Source organism: Notolabrus celidotus, chromosome 23, assembly GCF_009762535.1.
Source record: "Notolabrus celidotus isolate fNotCel1 chromosome 23, fNotCel1.pri, whole genome shotgun sequence".
NCBI classification, from domain to species: domain Eukaryota; kingdom Metazoa; phylum Chordata; class Actinopteri; order Labriformes; family Labridae; genus Notolabrus; species Notolabrus celidotus.
In genome coordinates, this window is record NC_048294.1 from 19,596,668 (window position 1) to 19,621,368 (window position 24,701).

Here is a 24,701-nt window from a genome sequence, read left to right on the forward strand (position 1 = left end):
CAGCATGCGCTGCCGCTGTCACTGTGATGTCAGAGTCCGTCTCACAGTTGTTTGACAGAGGGATTATTCATGATGCTGCAACACAAATCAGATCATGCAATCCCAGGGATATCATCCAAATCCTTTACAGAAAGTCTGTCCTCTGTGTGAGGGAGATTTCCCTGTGAAGATGTTTGGGTCTGCGTTAGCATGTGTAATCCAGCAGACAACTGTGTTTTAACATGTGCATGCTTGTATCTCATGTTTTGTGCAGTAGTATGATGGTGTTATTGATATAGTGTAGATTAAAAATGTGTTCTTGTTGTGTAGAGTCATGACATTGTTGGCGTTTTCTGTGTCCGTTATACCAGATCTTTGTTATTTCAACACTGCTTTCCTTATTTATCTAAAGGATGAAAAGAAAGACGTTGGTAATTATTGGTGGGGGAAAAAAGTTCCACAAAAACAAAAAAGTGAACGCTGAAAACGATCATGTTTTACTTCCCTCTCTTAACTTTTCGTTGCTTCTCTGTATCCGTCTTGTTTTATTAATCTGTGCTTTGTTTGACAGGAGTCCAGTGAGAGTGCCAACACCACCATCGAGGATGAGGACGTTAGAGGTAGGAAGGTTTACACTCTTTCACACACTTCTCTTCTTTTAGAAGGAAAACGCTCACACACTTTTGGAAAACATCTTACCTGTAAACCATGACTGCACATAAAGTTGGATGACATGTCCTCCCACTGAACAAAAGTGAAGCCTTAACCCCCCTTTAGCAAGGGCTGACATTTCTGGAGTCACAGTTTGTGCAGAACAGATCATCTAGTTGAGCCGTGGTGTTGACTTCTGACGCATTCCTGAAACCAAAATAAAGTACGGGTAGTGTGTAGTGAGCGGCTGATTATGTCAAACTGAATCCCAACAAGGTTAGACGAGACTTTAACGTAAAGCACAGAGGTGTTACCCTCACTGTGTTGAGGTTTGTGTTTGTTTTGTGTCTGTTTTCTTCAATTTGGTTTACCTAGTGTGTTTTAACTTTCCTCCCTCGCCTTGCTCCTCCTCTGCTGGTGACTCGTCAGCCAAAGTTATGGGGCTTTGACCAATCAGAATCAAGTATTTAACACAGCTGAGTGATCAGTTAGAAAGCCAGGTAATAACTTTGTGATAAAATGTAGGACGGAAGGCCCCATTGGACTGGCGGTTTATGATGCACACCATGTACCGATGTTATAGTCCTCATCACAGCAGTCACTGGTTTGACTCCAGGCCTCTACTCCCCACATTTCCTGTCTCTCTTCAGCTGTTCTTACAGTCCTCCTTAACAATAATTTTCCGATGTAGCGTGAGTTTACTTAAAAGGTAAGATTTGAGGGATTATGGGGGTGGATTTAGCCGAATGGTTAGCTTGCATGTCCATATAGCGGGCGGCCTGGGTTCAGTTCAAGGCTGTTTCCTTTCCCACGTGTCATTCTCCTACTCTCTCTCACGGTTTCCTGCTCTATCCTCTGTCCTCTTCTGTATAAATAAAGGAGTTAAAGCTGAAAATATAACTTTAAAAAAGTGAACTTTGAGGTATTATGAATGAATGCTAGCTAGTTGGAGAGGGAGGATAGGGAGTATTGACACCCCGCTGTCATGATAGACCAACAGATGTCTGCAGCGTCTCTGATTTCCCATGTAATCCATTTTGGCTGCCAGTGCTCCTCGTTGTGCAGGTGTGCAGTTTTAATCTGCTTTAAGATACCTAAAGTTATGCTCTGGGACCAATCCTTTAATTTGATTTGTGGATCATAAGTCTGAAGTTGTGGCTCTTTTTATAACATGAAATAACTAATTCAAAGTAAACTAGTCAGAAACGTGAACACTGAGACATCAATCAGCATGATAAGAACAAACTATAACAACATAAACCATGTTTGACAAACATTTATTTGAGGCTTATTTTGAGTTTAAAGTTTGTCCCATGTCACATTTGTTAACATGAAGGAGGCAGGGCTTATTAGCTTTACTGCAGCCGGTCAGCAGGGGGAGCTCGGAATGTTTTGGCTTCACTTTGCAGGAGCGGTCATGTCGTCCATTTTTATGCAGCCTGTGGTCTAATGCATGGATGTGATGCATTTATCTTTCCTTAATCTCACGGTTCATAATGATTCACCATCACATCACGGCTCTCTCAGTTTCATGTAACCACTTAAAGAACGTGTGAAGTCAGAGTGTGTCAGAGTGTGGATGTTTCTAACGTCTCATAGCGACCTTTAACTGAGTGAAATCTGCACAGACGTAGACCTGCGTTTCTAAGGCTGCAGAACGACAGAGCGGTAAAAATAGAGACTGAAAGAAGACCTTTGTGCTCAGTGAAGTGAAGAATCAAGATGTTGTTCCAGTTGTCCAGCGAGTGGAACTGATTTGTGGTTGTGTTTTCGTGTGTTTTCTGGTTGTTCACTGCAGTGGTGGTCTTTCTTAGAAACAAGAGCTTGTCAGGACGTTCTGTAAAAATGATTTGTCTCCCGTCATAGAAGCTGTTTTCAAACCTCCGAGGGTTCAGATCCTGCCACCTGTGCCTTCATATGCTCTCATACAGCACATACACAGGGATGTGATTTATAACAGCTCCTTCTTCAGTGCTCAAACAGCCTGTTTCATATTCTGTTCCCCTGACTATGATAGTGTTCCTTCAGTTTTTCAAGACGACATCTCTCCTCTCATCATCTCTTCCCTCCATTATTCCTTAATAATACTTCTGTCTGGTAATCGTTGCCTAAACAAGCTGAGAGGTCTTTGTGAAACTTGAAGAGGATTGTGATCCTGACATCTTTTTGTGGAGGAGCTGTCTGTTCTTTTATTCTTCCACTTCCTGCTCAAACTCTTGTTTCTGTGTTCTAACGGATGTGAATGATCGATGTTATACTTTAAAAATCTGCATCAGAGAGTGATCTTGTCATGGTCCTTAGTTTGGCCAACAGCCAACAGCTCCATAACAGGCTCTCATATGTAGCTGATTGATAGTTCATGCTCAACGTACGACTGCTAAAGCTCTTCTTTTCACACTGACAAACACAGATTTTTATTCTAACCCCCGATTTTCACAGGAAGCGTGTGCGTGTGCGTCGTGTTCCATGCGCACACTGGAGGTGATCCGTTCCTGAGAAATTTCCCCGAATCAGTACGACATCTGAGTAGTTTTGGCATACTGGCATAGGTGGTTTCAAAAACAGTCACTGATAGAACGTGAATGCACACGCTTCCTGTAGAAGTGAGGAGTTATTTCAAGTGTCTGACAACATGACAGAAAGAATCCCTGCAGATGTGAAAGTTTTGTTCAAGAGTGAAATAATCTTCTTAAACCAGAAACAGCTGTTTTTGCAAATCATCTATCTCCTCACAAGAGACAGACTTCATCACTAAAAACAGCTTTTTAACTTGCAGAGCGAGGGAGATGATGATCTACCTCTGCCCAGATTAGATTCGTTTTTTTTAACCTTTTCATGTTACACAAATTTGATTTTGGAGCTGTTCTCAATTAAAATAACAGATCTTACCTGAACATCAACACTGGTTCTAACTTCTTTAAAGGAACGTGTGAATATTTAGCTCAGAGGTTAATCCCGTTTTAACTGTTCCAAAGTAATCAGCCTCACTGTGACGTTTGAGGTTGCATTTTTAAACAAGCTCCATGCTGCACCAATGATTTGTCTTATTCTTAACACAAAGCTGTCTTTGGGAGCTGTAATAGTTTCCTGTGATTATCTTCTTCGTGCATCATCTCTCTCTCTCTCTCTCTCTCTCTCTCTCTCTCTCTCTCTCTCTCTCTCTCTCTCTCTCTCTCTCTCTCTCTCTCTCTCTCTCTCTGAAGACTCTACAGTCTTAATCCTCCCTCACGTTTTCATCCTGTAACATCTTCAGGTTTGTTCTGACCTCATCTGTCTCAGCTGCTGGAACAAACTGTTATGTCCTGCATGCTCTTCATTCATTTTTCATTTCATGTTTTCCTTTCTTGTCCACTTTGATGTTTTCCTTTCATTCCCGCTGCTCCCCTCATCTATTCATCTGTCCATCTCAGCCCCTGACCCCTCCGTCACACCTCAGATCTTCCACCTTAAGCAAGTCCCCCCTTCCACCCCGTACCAGCACGCCTCCTCCTCCCTCTCCCTCTCCCTCGGCCACTCCCGCTCCTCCTCCACCTCTTCCTCCTCCTCCTCTTCCTCCTCCGTCATCCTCACCTCCCCCTTCTCCTCCTGCTGGTACTCCCACGTCGTTTGGCCCACTGGTGAGGAGTGCTGCCAGTACATCCTGTGGGCTCTGGTGGCCGCCTACCTGCTCCTCTTCTTCACATCTTCCTTTCTGGTCTTTTTCACTGATCGTACCGCCTCATGTCTCTGCGGCTCCCACCACACCCCCACGCAGGGGCTCGACCCCGAGAACGGGGGGCCCCTGCACAGCCTGGATCCCTCCGACTCCCAGTGTAAGTCCATGAGGTTTACGAGAAGACTCTGCAGAACTCCCCCTCCTTTAACTGACTGTTCAAATACCCAGAAGTGAAAACATGAAAGATGATGTGTTGGAAGTGAATTTTATTGGATTATTTTTTTTCTTTTCTTGTTCTTTTCTTTTCTTTTGTTCTCATCTTTTATTTAGTTTTTTGTTTTATTTTATTATATTTGCTCCCTTATTTTTGCTCCCTTATTTTGTTCTTATCCTTTATTTTATTTTTTATTTTATGTTGTTTTGTTCTTTACTATTTTCTTGATTTTGTACTTTTATTATTTTCTTTATTTTTTTTCTTATCTTTTAATTAGTTTTTTCTTTTCTGTTACTTTGTTCTTTATTATTTTCTTCAATTTTTTTATTTTTTTATTTTATTTTGTTTTTTGTTTTAATTTATTTTCTACTTTATTTTGTATTTTTTTTGTTCCCTTATTTTGTTGTTATCTTTTATTTAGTTTTTTCTTTTCTTTTACTTTGTTCTTTATTATTTTCTTCTCTTTTTTTGTTCTCTATTTTTGTTCTTTTATCTTGTTTTTGTTTTCAGACTTTAACTTTGATTTAATTCTACTCTGAGTTTTCTTAGCTGAATCGCAGCAGACCTTTAAATCCAAACTCAACCACACCTGTCCCATCATGGCTGAGCTGCTATCTTACAGCACCCCCTGCAGGCCACAAGGAGCTATGACAGCCAGTTATCATTGTTGTCATATCATTGTTAAATGTGACTGTGAAGTCTCTCTGTGTCCTGGTTTTAACTGAGCTGTTTTGGGCTTTGACTCATTGAGGTATTTTATTCTGGGATCAAAGATTATACTCACAGTTATTACACCATAACTTCACCTCATACTTAATTTGGAACATGTAGTGTATTTTATAGACTCTGCAGAGTCACATCGTTGGCCTTGTTCTGCTAATATGGACAGTTTTGAAATGAAAGTGAAGTGAGTGAGGAAAAGAGAGACTGATCTGCACTGTAAAGATTAAAGATGCTGCATTGTTTACAGTCCAGTCAACAGATAGTTCATTTTTTTTTACTTTTTATACGTCTCTAACAGCTTTAGAGTGCAGTCAATTGCACAATAACATGGCACAGATACAGGTCCTATTCAGCAGTCCTTGACTTTTGGCATCCTTACGATGTCAATCAATCTTTATTTCTATAGCACCAAATCCCAACAAATGTTATCTAAAGACTCTTTCCAAACAGAGCAAGTCTAGACCGTACTCTATGTTCTATTATCAACAAAGACCCAACATCAAGACAGGATAAGATCCAGTCCCATCTTACAGACAGGACTCAGTCTGATCTCATCTTTATCCACCATGAGCAGAGCACTTTGCAGCATTTCGCAAGTTACAGTGGCAAGGACAAACTTCCTTTAACAGGCAGAAACCTGAGACCGTGTTGGAGAGAGGGATAGAGGGAGATGAAGAGAGAGAGAGATGATAGTGGTGAGACAGATAGTAGAAGTTGTATCAGTTGGAGTCTGGCACGGTCACAGCAGTAGGCCGCGTACGGCAGAGATTCAGAGGAACCTACGAGACAAGGGAGCTCAGGGACTCTAGAAAGGTCTATGGTTAGGAACTTTAAGGGGAGGAGGAGAGAGAGGGAAAAGACAGGATCCCAGTGGGTCAAATTCCCCGTTATCTAAGCTTATAGCAGCATAACTAAGAGCTGGTCCAAGCCTGAGCCAGCTCTAACTATAAGCTTTATGGAAAAGGAAAATTTGAAGCCTACTCTTAAAAGTAGAGAGGGTGTCTGCCTTCCAGACCCTGACTGGTAGATGATTCCAAAAGGAGAGGTCTTTATTGGAAATTATCTTTTCACTTTTTATTATCCGGTGTTCAGTATAACTCGGTTTCTGATATTTTAAATATCATCAATGTCTGCAGTCTATTTAAATAACCTTCCTCACAGACTCGGCTCCAAACTTCAGACCTCGAATGTGTCGGTGTTGTGTTTGTGTCCTCGTATGACTCGTGGTGTCGTGCTGCTCTTACAGTAAAAGCCTCCGCGCTTTGTCTCTTTTGGCACGACAGTTCTACTTCTGCCAAGCATCCGGTGACCTGCTTAGACTCTTTTTATTTATCACCATCCTCTGCGTGTGCGTGTGTGTGCGTGTGTGTGTGTGTTTCCATCCATCAGCATGCTCCATCCTGCTGTACACTCTCTTTAAGAGATCCCGAAGGAAAGACAGTTTATTACACAGCTGACAGAAGCTCAAAGGACGTTACTTCCACCTCACAGACTCTGTGGAGTCATCTCAGTACTCTGCTGCTGGAGGCGGAGCTGCTGCTGTTTTTATTTCATGCTACAAATATATTTTTAAGACAGATGCTGTTTGGAAAGCATCAGCTAAAATCGTCCTTTTTTCTCTCTTTCTGTCAGGTGTTCGTCTCAGACTGTAAATTGATGTACAAAGTGAGGCCTTCACGGGATCTATCAGCGTTGTAAAATATAATTTAAAACCTTTTTCACAGTTTGTTTCTCTCTAATAACACGTTCTTTTATTTTGGCTTCTGTTTACTGTTAGTTTAGGAAACAGAAGCAGTAAATCTTGCGTCTTAAAGATCTTGATGGCACGCTGATTTGTTTTTGATGCAAGTAAAAGAAGACAAAACACAGCTACTTCCTGTTTGGGGCTTTATGATTTTAAAAACTGTAATCTGAGACAGTAAAGAACTAGAAACCTTTAACACACCTCAATATTTATATATATTATTACTAAAGACCCAACATCAAGACAGGATAAGATCCAGTCCCATCTTACAGACAGGACTCAGTCTGATCTCATCTTAATCCACCATGAGCAGAGACCTTTGCAGCATTTAGCAAGTTACAGGGGTAAGGACAAACTTCCTTTAGTCATTTTGTTTTATTTAAAGTGATAGTTTGTTTTTTTTAGAGAGTGGTCGTATGAGGTAGTTGTCAGTAGTAAGTGTGCAGAACCATTATCATCCTCTGCAGACGGGGTCAGCTCTGCCATGACATTTAACTTATTTAAATAAAATGTGGTGTGTAACAAGCGGCAACCTCCGGTCTCAAAATATGAAGCCCATGTGCAAGCGTTATAAACTGCAATTCATCGAGAGTCCGCTTGAGGCTGGCTGCAGAAACACCGGAAACAATTCAAAGAAGACGATCTTTGCAGCACAAATCAACACGTTTACATCCTGGTTTAAAAAACAGCTTGGCTCTACGTAGCTAATTTCCCTATTGGAACAAATTGTACAGGGGGGGAATATTTTTCTAACGTGACGGTTCAGAAGATATTAAGATTCCGAGTTTTTGCCCAAATAAGGACATGACTGACTTGACTCCCGGACGGGAACACATAGCTGTTGGCTAGGAGGCTCTTTACCTCACACTCGCTTGGCAGCAGTTATGTTGAGTTCCTCATTTCCAACATGGCTGCTGCCAACGATTGGCTTCAAAACAGCATTCAGAAACAGATGGGTGACGTCACGGATACTACGTCCATATTTTATACAGTCTATGGTGTGTAAGTGTTCGCTCTCTAGGGAAACTTTCTGCACTTTACTCTGCTGTCAGAAAGACAGGAAAGAATGTTTATTGTTCGTTATCCTACAGCATCCTGATCAGCTGTTCAGGTTATACATTTATTTTGGTTTTGTTCCTTGACCTTATATGTCTTCAGGCTTTCTTTATGTGCTTCCCCAGCTTTGAAATCAGGTTCACATGAGTGACAACACAACTCTGGCCACTGTCTTTCGTGAATCGTAGGGATCTTTGTCGGACTAGTTGTTTGTAATTGAAGCAGATATTTGTCTGCTTTAACCCTGTTTTTGTCATCACCCATGTGTTGGATGGGATTGGACGTTTTGCTTATCAGTCCGACTTGGGGCATGTTTGAGGGGAAAGCTATGTCAGTACTTACCCTGTATATATAAAGTCTTGGAGGGCTTGAGTCTAGCACTTAAGTTTACCAAGGTAAATCATGGGAATGAATACTTTTGTGCCTCTGATTTTTTTCGGACTTCCAGCTGTGATCCCCAATCACTCCCTACTTCATGAAATCTGCACTTCATCAGCTGTTTCAGATTATTGAGGGTAAAATATATCTCTCTGTTCTCCAGCTGAGTATTTGCACTTCTCCTAAAGGTTGGTAAAAGCCTTGTCTGGCTCTGCTGCCCTGAATCAGCAAGCTGATAGAGTCTCTGCAAATATTTGTCAGAACTGAGTTTGCTTTTTGCAAAGTAAAGTCCACAGCTGGTGCCAAAGGACATTATTTTAGCAGCGTCAGGGTTTTTATCGACCAATCCGTGGATGGCTGATTCTGCTTTATAATCTGGTCTGCAGCTGCAGCTGCAGCTTTCAGAAGGAAGCTAACCGGGTATAATGCTTCACCTGTGTGCTGTCAGCGTGTTGGTTTTATTGTCTCTGGAGGGGAGAGATGCTCAGGTCTACCAGCAGACTGTGAGTGTTCAGGTAGCGTGGAACAGCAGCGGATCTCCAGCTGTGGAAGGTAAATACAGGTGTGCAGTTCAGCTGTATGTGCGTGTGTGAGTGACTCCATCATGTCTCCTCCATCCTGTATGTTTCACTCGAGTGTCTTCTTACAGCGAGCTACGACAACTCATTCACTCACTCTCTGCATTCATTGTTTCCTAGCTTACCTCCTTAGCATGAAAGGTAACTTTGATGTTGTCCGATGTTAAACCATGCTGACTTATTCTGTCGCTCAGTTCTTCTTTCATTTCTTCGTGACGCTGTTTTCCTGTGTTTCTGAAAATGTCTGAATGTCGTGATGATGGTCGATGTTTGTGCTTTTTTCAAGGATGTCTGGTGTTTCTAAACCTTATACCATTACCTACCACTATTTTTGGAGTCCAAATGATGCAGAAAGTTATGTTACTGCTCGGCTTGCAATGGCTGTTCCTTAATCCTGGGAGTTATATGCATCCCAACAAAGTGTATACGCTGTCTTTTTGTCAGGGAGCTACTGGTCTACTCCTGCCTTTAAAGTTAGTTAGTATTAGGGCTGGGCGATAAAACGATAATTATCGCTATATAATTTTTTCTCAATATAAATGCAACAAATGTACGATAAAATAATTACAAACCTGTAATTAAACCCCCCAACAACTGGAAAGTGAGGGGGCGCCAGTGTGTCTTAAACACTAGTTCCCACCCAACATTAAACAGAAGAAGTGGGCACGGAACAGCCAATCATGTCGCAGGGTTAGAGGTAGGCGGGGCTTAAAGACGTTTGGAGCGGAATGTAAACACAGCTGAAACGAGCAACAGCGACACTGAAGAAAACTCGAAACCTACCAGCTCAAAGCAGAGTGAAAACATGCTCCACAATAGAGGACACTAAAAGTCATTAGTTCAGATATTTTGGCTATTTATCCATCCATCCATTATCTCGACCGCCTATCTCGTTCGGGGTCACGGGGTACTGGAGCCTATCCCAGCTGGCTTCTGGCGGAAGGCAGGGTACACCCTGGACAGGTCGTCAACCTATCACAGGGCATTTTGGCTATTTACTGGACTACAAATACAAGATACAAGCTAACAAACCATCTGGTTTCTTCAAATTTAACTCAGGAGAAAAAAAATCTGCCTTTAAAATGATGTGAAAGAATTATTTGATATTTATTGTGAAAATCATCAATATCAACTGATGTGAAAATGTTATCATGATAACATCTTTTTTAATCTCACCCAGCTCTAGTTAGTATTTTTCAACTTCTGATTTAGATTTTTAGTGCAGAGAACAATGTTCCTTTAAACACAAACAAACTGGTCGAGGCAGCGGTAGATTAACAACTCCTGGGTCTCGCAAGGTTTGATCGCTTCTTTATCAAATGGAGTCTGGTTGCCAAAAAAAGAGGGATTCAATGACTGTTAGTTGTTACTATAAACAGCAGAAGGTTCATCACTGTAACCATTATAAAAATCTCAATATCATGTACCTTAAATAACTTCAGCAGAATCCAAACAATGCACCAGATGTGTCAGTGATAGTCACAAATCTATACATAAAGAATTGTCTCAAGATGTATCGACGTTCTTCATTTAAAACACACACGTCGTTACTGCCCTCTCTTCAAAGCTGCCAGACTCCAGACTGATGAACATGGGAGTTACTTGTCTACCCTTGCCTTGATTAGTTAGCTAGTTTATGTAATTAGACTTTTCTTAGTGCAGATAAAACAAAATGTTGTTTGAACACTCTGTAACAAACAAACAAACAAACTGAGGTAGACAAACAACTCCTGTGTCATGCAAAGATGAATGATTGGTCATGTAAACGGAGTCTGGTGGCAAAGAAGAGTGGTTGAATGTCTGGTGTCTTAACCTTCAAAGTAAAAGTCAGTCCCTGTGGAGATGAACGTTAAAAATATCACACTGCAAATTTTATTTAAATCAAATCAGACGTCTAGTCTATGGACAAGATCAGAAAAGCAAACAACTGTAAAAATGCTCGATGTTTGAATTCTGGATCGACTGTTTCTGATACAACATGAGGAGAGTCTAAAAGATGACATGCAGTAGATAGTTTTGATGAGGCGAGGTCCTTTCTGGAGTAACAGAGCCGTGACATCTCTCTCTTCAGAGCCCTCACACTCCAATGAGAATAACATTCATTTTACTTGCAGAACATTGGAGTTGCTTTTCTACCGCTGCCTAGAAAGTTGTTTTCTGCGTTATTGTATAGTTGTTTCTGTGAGTACTAACTCAGATTCAACACGATATTTGTTTAGCGTGCATCATCAAAAAAAACACCTCTTATTGAAGCAGCAACAAACAAGCAACTGCAGTTTTCTGAGTCTCATGGCTCTGGAGAGACTGATTGAACACAAAGGTCTGGCTCTGCAGGGATCCTTTCTTTAATGTTGTCGCCTCTCAGTGGCTATAAAAGCATTTCAATAGATTTAGTTTCATAGGGTGCGATTGCAGCTGTTACAGCCAAATTGAGGCCAAAGGCTGAGGAACTCGACTGAAGCAGTAACAAAACTTTTGCACTGATTATTCATTTAGACCAAAAAATGTGTGAAAATAGGGCCATGGTTTAAAAACACCAAGACTTCTGCTCCTCTTCACCTTCATTAGAGGTTGTGTTTCCAAATCTGATCATGTATGTGTTTCTCTGTGTCTCTGTGTCTCAGCTCGCAAACAGGAGATCATTAAAGTGACTGAGCAGCTGATTGAGGCCATCAACAACGGAGACTTTGAGGCCTACACGTGAGTGCGACCTCTTTGTTTGACTTTACTAAAATATTTGCTGCACGTCTTTGCATGACTTACAAATGTTTGTTTTATGATTTCAGGAAGATATGTGATCCCGGCCTCACGTCCTTTGAGCCTGAAGCGTTGGGCAACCTGGTCGAGGGCACCGACTTCCATCGCTTCTACTTTGAGAACGGTAACGGTTTAGGTTCGTTGATAAAGATCTTTAAAGAAACAATAGTGCTATAACATGTGAATGACTGTGATTAATCTCGTCTGACATCTTCTCCCCCTCCTCTCCCCCCTCCATTTTCTCCTCCTTCGCAGCTCTTGCCAAAACGAAGCTGCCCATCCACACCATCCTGCTCAACCCCCACGTGCACCTGATCGGGGATGAGGCCGCCTGCATCGCCTACATCCGCCTCACCCAGTACATCGACAGAGAGGGCATGCCTCGCACCATGCAGTCAGAGGAGACCCGCATCTGGCACCGCCGAGACAGCAAGTGGCAGAACATCCACTTCCACCGCTCTGGCTCGCCCACTGTGCCCACCAAGTAAGGAGTAAGGCTGCACACCCCCACACATTGTCTGCCACTCTGTCATTCACCACCAATTTCCTAGTTGGGGCACGTATGCAGGATATATGTAAGGTATATGCAGGGTATATGTAAGGTTTATGCAAGGTACAGTATATGCAGGGTATATGCAAGGTATATGCAAGGTATATACTGGATACATGTAAGGTATATGTAAGGTTTATGCTGGATATATGCAAGGTATATGCAAGTTATATACAGGATACATGTAAGGTATATGCAAGTTATATACAGGATACATGTTAGGTATATCCACGATATTTGTAAGGTATATACATGATATATGTAAGGTTTATGCAGGATATATGAAAGGTATATACAGGATATATGTAAGGTATATGCTGGATATATGTAAGGTATATACAGGATATATGCAAGGTTTTATGCATGTTTATGTGCAGAATATATGCAGGGTATATGCACGATATTTTCAGGATTATATAGGATATATACAGGATATATGCAGGGTATATACAAGATATATATGGGATAAAAGCGGGTTACAGTTTTGATGTATTAAATAATCTGTTTCTTGTTTGTGTTTCAGTTAAGAGGACGATTTTTGACAACAAACACCCTCCAGCCTACAGCAGCCAGCTGAACAGACCCCGCCTAACAAGTGTCCAACAGATCCTTCAGCCAATCCCTGCCCCTTCATAGCTAGAGCTCCGCCCACTCAGTGTGTTGTTTACATATTGTCGCTGCTGGACTGAAGATTATTGTACATGTTTGGGACATTAAAAAAACCTTTAAACAGAGGAGTCACAGTCTAGATGATATCATTTTACAGTGCGAGTGTGTGGTGTTCATCACGAGATAATATCAGCAGCATGTTTTTTAGATCAGTAACTTTGAGGAGCCATCATTTTGAACAGGCTGGTGAAATATGTGAAACTCCAGTCCTCATGTAGTGGCAGTTTTTCATTTGAATATTGCACATGTGATGTTTTTTTGACCAATATATCACATATCTGCTTTTTACTCATGTATCTTTCCAGAATGGCAATCTATTGAAGCTCAGGCATAGGCTTGCTTTTGTTTTGGTGATGTATAGATTTTGGTAATTGATGTGAATCACTCTCCATCTTTAGCAGCGACCATATGAGCTTAAGTTTACTAGTTTTAAAAATCTGTTTTCTGGCACCAAATATGTTTACTAGGAGTTTTAACTACATGTTTAAAAGGGAAACATATTTTACTTTCTTTGTGTCGACCTCCATAATCACAGTTTTTTGCTAGAATGTAAACTTTAGAGAAACAAAGTCTTTAAGGCCATTCTGTGATTCCTTCCAGTCGAATCATATTTATACAGTAAGGAGTTAATTATGTGAATTTTATCAATTGTTCTGTTTTGTTGTGTTTACTTTTTATATCGTGATATGATGCTTGTACCTTAACATGATAATTATTGCTTTCCTTGAATCCCTTTGAGCCCTGATTGGTGATATTATCCCTTATTTTCTGCTTGACTCGTGTACGCCTATGTTTTACAGCACCATGTTTAAGAGCACCAGGGCCCAGTTATTCTAAAGGCTCAATCTTGATTTTTAAACAAGTCTGATTTGGGAGTACAGTTTCGGATGCCAACCTCCTGTGTAGCCAGCGATTAGCGTTAAATTACCTCCGGCCAAGACTTCTGTTTCTGTGCAGTGTTTACGTCTGCAGTGGAAACACCATAATTTCTTAGTTCTCTATAATCCCAAATGTTACAAGGTACCACCCATTGATCTGTTTGTGGTGAGTCTCAGTTTCATTGTAAGTAGTAAGTTACACAGAGGCTTCACTCTCGCTCACTTTAAGAGACATGAGCCTGAAAAGTAACAGATTCTCTTCTGTTTTTCTCAAAATTAATTGTTTGCCGAAACAAAAATATGATTTGTGAAAATACAAACTTCATCAGGTTGGATCAATTATTTCTGATGCATTCCAGAAAGTCAGGAAATCTGAACTCTTGAGTGTCTTTCATAACACCAGGATGTGTCGCTCAACTTGGAAAGCTTGATCTAGAAAGGATCAGATCACCCCCAATGGGAGCTTGGATATCATACTTGTGGAGTGGGTTCTGCCTGGTTTTGCTCTCCATACGGACCATTTTTCCCACGAAGACTAAAGCCTGCTGGTATTAACAAACTTGAACTCAAGATTACCAGTACTCTAAGTGGGACTAGATATTTCATACTTTGTCCCCAGGGGGCGCCATATCCACCCAAACTGGCAAGTCCTCATAGCCGTGTCAAATAACATATTTAATGTTTGGTATTGATCTATCTGGTGAAACATTTTATGGAGACAAATCCTGATACCAACCTTTATTAACCCCATCAGATGAATTACTGGAATAACTGGGCCCTGGTTTTACACTGGACGAGACTTCAGAGTAGAAGCATGACACTGACAGGAATGCCAAATTCTGCCTAAACTTCAGTGCTGTGAAATCAGCACCATGATTCATGTTGTGTTAATTCAGAGTCACTGTTCAATTAAAGGTTGGGAGGGGGAGGGTTTTGTTTGCATCACTTAAAATCATATTTTAAAACAGTTGAGATTAAGAAGTTTATAAAGTTTATGAAAATAATGGAAATTTAATAACATTATAAAAAGCCGTCACAGGGTGTACGGAGATTGTTTGGCTCATATTAAAAATGTTCATATCTCATTAAGCCGCATTGATGGGACACTGCTATATAATGTCACCCTGATGGGACAAGCCTGATGTATGTTTAAGAAATATCAAATAAAATGTGTGATTTATGCCAAATAACCTCAAAGACTTTGGGTTTTTCTTTGGGTAACCATTACCCTAACCACAACCCTAACCCTTATCACAACCCTAACCCTAACCACAACCCTAACCCTAATCATAACCCTAACCCTAACCACAACCCTAACCCTAATCATAACCCTAACCCTAATCATAACCCTAACCCTAATCACAACCCTAACCCTAATCGTAACCCTTATCATAACCCTAAACCTAATCTTAACCTTAACCCCAATCGTAACCCTAATCGTAACCCTAACCCTAATCGTAACCCTAACCCTAATCGTAACCCTAACCCTAATCGTAACCTAACCCTAATCGTAACCCTAACCCTAATCGTAACCTAACCCTGACCCTAACCCTAACCCTAATCGTAACCCTAACCCTAATCGTCACCCTAACCCTAACCCTAATCGTAATCCTAATCATAACCCTAACCCTAATCGTCACCCTAACCCTAATCGTAACCCTAACCCTAATCGTAATCCTAATCGTAACCCTAACCCTAATCGTAACCTAACCCTAATCGTAACCCTAAACCTAATCTTAACCCTAACCCTAATCATAATCCTAATCGTAACCTAACCCTAGTCGTAACCCTAATCGTAACCCTAATCGTAACCCTAACCCTAACCCTAATCTTAACCCTGACCCTAACCCTAACCCTAATCGTAACCTAACCCTAATCGTAACCCTAACCCTAATCGTAACCCTAACCCTAATCGTAACCCTAACCCTAATCGTAACCCTAACCCTGATCGAACCTAATCCTAATCGTAACCCTAACCCTAATCGTAACCCTTACCCTAATCGTAATCCTAATCGTAACCTAACCCTAATCGTAACCCTAAACCTAATCTTAACCCTAACCCTAATCGTAACCCTAACCCTGATCGTAACCTAACCCTAATCGTAACCCTAAACCTAATCTTAACCCTTACCCTAATCGTAATCCTAATCGTAACCTAACCCTAATCGTAACCCTAAACCTAATCTTAACCCTAACCCTAATCGTAACCCTAACCCTTATCGTAACCCTAACCCTAATCGTAACCCTAATAGTAACCCTAACCCTAATCGTAATCCTAACCCTAATTGTAACCCTAACCCTAATCATAACCCTAACCCTAACCACAACCCTAACCCTAATCATAACCCTAACCCTAATCATAACCCTAACCCTAATCACAACCCTAACCCTAATCGTAACCCTTATCATAACCCTAAACCTAATCTTAACCTTAACCCCAATCGTAACCCTAATCGTAACCCTGACCCTAATCGTAACCCTAACCCTAATCGTAACCCTAACCCTAATCGTAACCTAACCCTGACCCTAACCCTAACCCTAATCGTAACCCTAACCCTAATCGTCACCCTAACCCTAACCCTAATCGTAATCCTAATCATAACCCTAACCCTAATCGTAACCTAACCCTAATCGTAACCCTAAACCTAATCTTAACCCTAACCCTAATCGTAACCTAACCCTGACCCTAACCCTAACCCTAATCGTAACCCTAACCCTAATCGTCACCCTAACCCTAATCGTAACCCTAACCCTAATCGTAATCCTAATCGTTACCCTAACCCTAATCGTAACCTAACCCTAATCGTAACCCTAAACCTAATCTTAACCCTAACCCTAATCGTAATCCTAATCGTAACCTAACCCTAGTCGTAACCCTAATCGTAACCCTAATCGTAACCCTAACCCTAACCCTAATCTTAACCCTGACCCTAACCCTAACCCTAATCGTAACCTAACCCTAATCGTAACCCTAACCCTAATCCTAACCCTAACCCTAATCGTAACCCTTACCCTAATCGTAACCCTAACCCTGATCGAACCTAACCCTAATCGTAACCCTAACCCTAATCGTAACCCTTACCCTAATCGTAATCCTAATCGTAACCTAACCCTAATAGTAACCCTAATCGTAACCCTAACCCTGATCGTAACCTAACCCTAATCGTAACCCTAAACCTAATCTTAACCCTAACCCTAATCGTAACCCTAACCCTTATCGTAACCCTAACCCTAATCGTAACCCTAATAGTAACCCTAACCCTAATCGTAATCCTAACCCTAATTGTAACCCTAACCCTAATCATAACCCTAAACCTAATCGTAACCCTAAACCTAACCCTAATCATAACCCTATCCCTAATCGTAACCCTAATCGTAACCCTAAACCTAACCCTAATCATAACCCTAACCCTAATCGTAACCCTAATCGTAACCCTAACCCTAATCGTAACCCTAACCCTAATCGTAACCCTAACCCTAATTGTAACCTAACCCTAATCGTAACCCTAACCCTAATCGTAACCCTAACCCTAATTGTAACCCTAATCGTAACCCTAACCCTAATCGTAACCCTAACCCTAATTGTAACCGTAACCCTAATCGTAACCCTAACCCTAATCGTAACCTAACCCTAATCGTAACCCTAACCCTAATCGTAACCCTAACCGTAACCCTAACCCTAATCCTAACCCTAACCCTAATCGTAACCTAACCCTAATCGTAACCCTAACCCTAATCGTAACCCTAACCCTAATCCTAACCTAACCCTAATCCTAACCCTAACCCTAATCGTAACCTAACCCTAATCGTAACCCTAACCCTAATCGTAACCCTAACCGTAACCCTAACCCTAATCGTAACCTAACCCTAATCATAACCCTAACCCTAATCTTAACCCTAACCCTAATCGTAACCCTAACCCTAATCGTAACCTTAACCCTAATCGCAACCCTAACCCTAATCGTAACCCTAACCCTAATCATAACCTAACCCTAATCGAAACCCTAACCCTAATCGTAATCCTAGTCGTAACCCTAACCCTAATCGTAACCCTAATCGTAACCCTAATCCTAATCGTAACCCTAACCCTAATCGTAACCCTAATCGTAACCCTAACCCTAATCGTAACCCTAACCCTCATCGAAACCCTAAACCTAACCCTAATCATAACCCTAATGGTAACCCTAACCCTTATCGTAATCCCAACCCTAATTGTAACCCTAACTGTAACCCTAACCCTAATCGTAACCCTAACCGTAACCCTAACCCTAATCGTAACCCTAATCGTAACCCTAACCCTAATCGTAACCCTAATCTTTATCGTAACCTAACCCTCATCGTAACCCTAACCCTAATCATAACCCTATCCCTGATCGTAACCCTAATCGTAACCCTAACCCTAATCGTAACCCTAACCCTAATCGTAATCCTAACCCTAATTTTAACCCTAACCCTAATCGTAACCCTAACCCTTATCGTAACCCTAACCCTAATCGTAACCCTAACCCTAATCGTAACCCTAACCTTTATCGTAACCTAACCCTTATCGTAACCCTAACCCTAATCGTAACCCTAACCCTAATCGTAACCCTAATCGTAACCCTAACCCTAATCGTAACCCTAACCGTAACCCTAACCTTTATCTTAACCTAACCCTTATCGTAACCCTAACCCTAATCGTAACCCTAACCGTAACCCTAACCCTAATCGTAACCTAACCCTAATCATAACCCTAACCCTAATCTTAACCCTAACCCTAATCGTAACCCTAACCCTAATCGTAACCTTAACCCTAATCGCAACCCTAACCCTAATCGTAACCCTAACCCTAATCATAACCTAACCCTAATCGAAACCCTAACCCTAATCGTAATCCTAGTCGTAACCCTAACCCTAATCGTAACCCTAATCGTAACCCTAACCCTAATCGTAACCTAACCCTAATCGTAACCCTAACCCTAATCGTAACCCTAACCGTAACCCTAACCCTAATCGTAACCTAACCCTAATCATAACCCTAACCCTAATCTTAACCCTAACCCTAATCGTAACCCTAACCCTAATCGTAACCTTAACCCTAATCGCAACCCTAACCCTAATCGTAACCCTAACCCTAATCATAACCTAACCCTAATCGAAACCCTAACCCTAATCGTAATCCTAGTCGTAACCCTAACCCTAATCGTAACCCTAATCGTAACCCTAATCCTAATCGTAACCCTAACCCTAATCGTAACCCTAATCGTAACCCTAACCCTAATCGTAACCCTAACCCTCATCGAAACCCTAAACCTAACCCTAATCATAACCCTAATGGTAACCCTAACCCTTATCGTAATCCCAACCCTAATTGTAACCCTAACTGTAACCCTAACCCTAATCGTAACCCTAACCGTAACCCTAACCCTAATCGTAACCCTAATCGTAACCCTAACCCTAATCGTAACCCTAATCTTTATCGTAACCTAACCCTCATCGTAACCCTAACCCTAATCATAACCCTATCCCTGATCGTAACCCTAATCGTAACCCTAACCCTAATCGTAACCCTAACCCTAATCGTAATCCTAACCCTAATTTTAACCCTAACCCTAATCGTAACCCTAACCTTTATCGTAACCTAACCCTTATCGTAACCCTAACCCTAATCGTAACCCTAACCCTAATCGTAACCCTAACCTTTATCGTAACCTAACCCTTATCGTAACCCTAACCCTAATCGTAACCCTAACCCTAATCGTAACCCTAATCGTAACCCTAACCCTAATCGTAACCCTAACCGTAACCCTAACCTTTATCTTAACCTAACCCTAATCGTAACCCTAAACCTAATCGTAACCCTAATCGTAACCCTAACCCTAATCGTAACCCTAACCCTTATCGTAACCTAACCCTTATCGTAACCCTAACCCTAATCGTAACCCTAACCCTAATCGTAACCCTAACCTTTATCGTAACCTAACCCTTATCGTAACCCTAACCCTAATCGTAACCCTAACCCTAATCGTAACCCTAATCGTAACCCTAACCCTAATCGTAACCCTAACCGTAACCCTAACCTTTATCTTAACCTAACCCTTATCGTAACCCTAAACCTAATCGTAACCCTAATCGTAACCCTAACCCTAATCGTAACCCTAACCCTTATCGTAACCTAACCCTAATCCTAACCCTAACCCTAATCGTAATCTAACCCTAATCGTAACCCTAACCCTAATCGTAACCCTAACCGTAACCCTAACCCTAATCGTAACCTAACCCTAATCATAACCCTAACCCTAATCGTAACCCTAACCCTAATCGTAACCTTAACCCTAATCGCAACCCTAACCCTAATCGTAACCCTAATCATAACCTAACCCTAATCGTAACCCTAACCCTAATCGTAATCCTAGTCGTAACCCTAACCCTAATCGTAACCCTAATCGTAACCCTAATCCTAATCGTAACCCTAACCCTAATCGTAACCCTAATCGTAACCCTAACCCTAATCGTAACCCTAACCCTAATCGAAACCCTAAACCTAACCCTAATCATAACCCTAATGGTAACCCTAACCCTTATCGTAATCCCAACCCTAATTGTAACCCTAACTGTAACCCTAACCCTAATCGTAACCCTAACCGTAACCCTAACCCTAATCGTAACCCTAACCTTTATCGTAACCTAACCCTCATCGTAACCCTAACCCTAATCATAACCCTATCCCTAATCGTAACCCTAATCGTAACCCTAACCCTAATGGTAACCCTAACCCTAATCGTAATCCTAACCCTAATTGTAACCCTAACCCTAATCGTAACCCTAACCTTTATCGTAACCTAACCCTTATCGTAACCCTAATCGTAACCCTAACCCTAATCGTAACCCTAACCCTTATCGTAACCCTAAACCTAATCGTAACCCTAACCCTAATCGTAACCCTAACCTTAATCGTAACCCTAACCTTTATCGTAACCTAACCCTTATCGTAAACCTAATAGTAACCCTAACCCTAATCGTAACTGTAACCCTTATCATAACCCTAACCCTGACCACAACCCTAACCCTAACCCTAATCATAACCTTAACCCTAATAACAACCATAACCCGAAACTGTTTTACAGTTGTTCATTTTTGTTTTACAGTTGTGAATTTGAGTCATAGTTATGAGATAAAATGTAAAAACTGTAAATGTAAAAAAGTCAAAATTGTATGTTAACTATGTTTATTTTTTTGTTTTACCTGGCAGTACTTGGCATCCTTAGGCTGTAACATTTGCACATGAAGGCTTTTTATACTCTAACATGTCACCATGACTTCACAGTTGGTGTTAATTAGTTAATGACTCACCTGTTGCTGCACCTCAAAGAAACAATAAGAGCTCCCTGCTGGATTTACCTGATCCTGGTCCAGAGTTCTTGTTTTCTCGTGGGTTGATTTCAGACTGTAAACTGAAGTATTTCTATGTGTTTAAATCAGACTTTAAAGCAGAACGAGGAGAGAGCAGAACGTTCCCTGCTACTCTCAGCGGAGTCTGATGATAATCAGCTCGACTCCGATCAGCTGCTGAGAAAGAAAGACACCACGTCTGGTTTGACACATGAACAGTTTATTGTCTGCCATGTACACACTGCAGCTGCTATGCCTGTTAGCGTTTCAGGTTCATGTTTTAGTAATCATTTGATAAAGTCGTACATGCCCGCGTAGATATTCGCACTGTTATATGTATATATTGTTATCACAATGGAAACAAGATGCTCAGTTATCAAATCAATGATCTCTTTTCACGTTTATTCTTCCATCGGATCGAACAGAATGGCAGCGTGAGGATCGTACTGTTACACAAAGTCTCAGCTGTAGATGAACACCAAACATTCAGTCTGTACAACGTTTCAACCAATCAGATCCTGCGTTTGTCTTTAAGCTTTAGATCACATTCAAACACTCAAACACACGCGCACACACACACTCACACACACACACACGTCTCTCAGCCTCAGCTGCTGGAGCAAACACGGGTCACAAACGGACGGCTATAAATAAATAAAGTGATAGCTGGAGACAGTTCGGACTTTAAGATGTTTGATCGCAGTGAGAAGAAAATGTAAAATCAAACACAGCAGATAAAGCAAAGCATCTTTGTGATGAGAGGCGTCTGAAAGGATGAGTTAGACTTTATTTCATTCAACAAACACCAAAACCAACGATGCATCAGTCCAGATCTTTTGACTCTCTGACATCTCTGTGTAGACGTTTCCTCTTCTCGAACCTGAAACTAAATATTTAAACAGCTAAAGTTAGCAGTTTACGTTAGCCTGCTTTCCACTGTTTTTACGTGGAGTCATCTAGCAGGTAAAGATGTCATCAGCCAAAATGTCCTGTAAAGAAAAAAGTACTCACGACAGTACAGTGAATTACCAGATTTTTGACTTACACCTGAACGCCTCACGTCAATCGTGGCACAGAGAAAAAAGTAGGACCTGAATGCTAACAGACTTTCAAGTTTGCTCAACAAATGCAACGTAAAACACTTCTCCGTCAGTTTTAAAAGAATGAGACAAAACATTCGCCCAACTTCAACTTCTGTCCGAGAGGGGCTTTAAAAACTCGCCTCCTGTTCTGGCGTAACGAGGATTAACGGTCACTCACAGCGTAATGTGCACGAGTGAATCCAGCATCATTACATGTAGATTTACAGCACACTGAGTGACAGGAGGGACAGAGAGGACTCAGCTGTTTAAACAACAACGAAAACTCTTTTTCCAACACTCACAGGATATTAAATGAGATAAAATATGCATCATTACAAGGAATAAAACCTACAGTGAAATGATGAGACAGCTCTGCAGCTCTACATGACTGCAAACACTCGTACCTTATTATATCAACCCTTTATGCTCTGTCCGTTTATGATATTTTTGAATTAATTCAATTTAGATTTAAATTGTTGGGTCATTTTCAGTGTTTTATTGCTGGAAACTGAGTTATTGGGTGAATATGGATGTTCAGATGTCCGGTAGTTATTCGATACAGACGTAAATTATTTTTCTGGCTTACATTATAAATAAAAAGTGCGATCACGTACCTGAAAAATGCTGAATCGTACCTACTGTCGCACTACGAGGTAACATCTGTCATCTGTGCTTGTTTACATCAGAGTAGTAGAGCTGTTAACTTAAGCTACAGCTACAGCTCAGACGCATGAGCAACATTTCGAGCCTACAGTAATAAAAATATGAATAATTCATTTAAAGGATTAGACGCTCTGGTGCTGGGTTTAGTCTACTAAATCAAATCAGGATGAGATATTTCATTAGGAAACACCTTGACCACAGAGTACGAGACGTTTTGTCCACAGGGGGCGCCAAATCATCACAAACCTCAGACTCTGGACGGAAGAGTAATCGATCACATAGGACGGATTCATCGTTGGTTTGGCTCCACACATGGAGGAGTTGAAGAAACAAATAAAGACAGACTGATCCTGTAAAGCATGATGGACAGGTGAGGGCGGAACTACGTGGACAGCAGGGGGTAAGTGCTCGATCTGCATTAAAACATTCTTCATCACTACGTTCTTCCTCTCTACACACACCGTATATACACGAGCACAGAGGTGGCAGCTCTGTGATAAACACACATCAGAACGACGACATAAATAAAAATCAAGATGCATCATGGGAAGACGAGGGGTGTGATCACACAGCATGTGTAAACAGATCAGCGGGGTGATGTTTGGCTGAGTCCACGATGACACGAACATTCACTCCTCCAGGTTTCTCTGTGTAACGGTAATCTGTCCGGTGGCCATTCTCCAGCTGGATCGGTGCGTGTTCAGCAGGTTCAGGTGGGCTAATGTATTAAATGCTTTGACTTTAACCGGACTGTTTCCCCCCACAGTCCAAGCGTGACTTTTTTATCTCCTTTATTTACAAATGTGTACAAGAGTTCTTCAAGAAGAGGCCCGTGCGTGAGGTGAAACGTCCGAGATGCCCCCTTTGACTTTGATCGACCTTCTGTGCGTCGTACCGTTTTCACGCCGCAGCAGCCAGGAGGTAAAAACAAGAAGAGAAAACATCATCCGACAAATATGAAGGGAGCTATCTTTGGTCACAAAAAGAGCAAAAGAAACACGATGAGGAGAGAAAGCACAGAAATACTGTTCCATGATCGGACCAAAACAAAATCCAGAGATCAGCCAGGACAACAAGAAGGGGGCAACATCTGGATCTGAGGAAGCGTACGACACCAAAGGCTTTAGTGGAAGATGTAGGGAGCAGCTGCTCAGTCAAAGTACTCCTCCTCCTCCTCCTCCTCCTCCTCCTTTTCCTCCTCCTGGTCGTCCTGACAGTAGTGTTGGAGTAGTCGGTGCAGGTGCTGCTGCAGGGCGTCGGGCTGCAAGGCGTCTGGGGTGTCGTCCAGACGCTCCAGGTGCACGTGCTTCCCTTGGGCATCCCTCACCACAGTCCTCTTCTGGGTTCGCGACTTACGCATTTGGCTTCTGAGGTAACAAAAGAAACAGAGAGGTGTTTTAAATTTAACTCAAGAAACAAAGAAAGCATAAAAACACCATCAATTACAGGCAACTATTTCATACAAGCACACTTTTGTCACGTTTTCCACCCATGCATTTTAAGATGATCTTTTCAAGCTTGCCATCTTTATATCACATTATGATGCACACTTCGTACTTGGTCTCAGCTTCAGTGAGAACCGTTTCTTTAAAACAGCTTCATAACTCCTCCTCAGTTTTTGGTTAACTCATCCTCCTTTAGAGCAGCTCTGTTCCCCATGTCCCTCCATCTTTTCCCCCCTGGGCATTACACCAGTGAGAGACGGCTGGCCTCGGTCATGAAGTGCCACTCGCTGTCTTTATATTGATAATTG

The 24,701-nt window shown here is 41.5% G+C and overlaps 2 protein-coding genes across 7 annotated transcripts in view; one reads left to right on the forward strand and one right to left on the reverse strand.

The window, feature by feature from the left end:
* Nucleotides 1-15,022, forward strand: part of camk2d1 (calcium/calmodulin-dependent protein kinase (CaM kinase) II delta 1) — a 100,605-nt gene extending 85,583 nt beyond the window's left edge. For 2 of the 6 annotated variants that reach the window (XM_034676657.1, XM_034676655.1), the window contains exons 14-18: nt 551-599; nt 11,603-11,678; nt 11,765-11,871; nt 11,991-12,219; nt 12,809-13,683. In XM_034676657.1, the coding sequence (XP_034532548.1) occupies nt 551-599; nt 11,603-11,678; nt 11,765-11,871; nt 11,991-12,219; nt 12,809-12,812 (465 nt within the window). In that variant the 3' untranslated portion in view covers nt 12,813-13,683. Of the gene's footprint in view, nt 1-550; nt 600-11,602; nt 11,679-11,764; nt 11,872-11,990; nt 12,227-12,808 lie in introns of all 6 variants that reach the window. The other 4 variants (XM_034676660.1, XM_034676658.1, XM_034676656.1 and 1 more) reach the window with 3 other exon arrangements.
* Nucleotides 15,023-21,403: 6,381 nt separating this feature from the next.
* ank2b (ankyrin 2b, neuronal) overlaps nt 21,404-24,701 on the reverse strand; it is a 146,143-nt gene continuing 142,845 nt past the window's right edge. Inside the window, exon 45 of the mRNA XM_034676911.1 lies at nt 21,404-24,315. Within this exon, the coding sequence (XP_034532802.1) occupies nt 24,301-24,315 (15 nt within the window). The 3' untranslated portion in view covers nt 21,404-24,300. The remainder of the gene's footprint in view (nt 24,316-24,701) is intronic.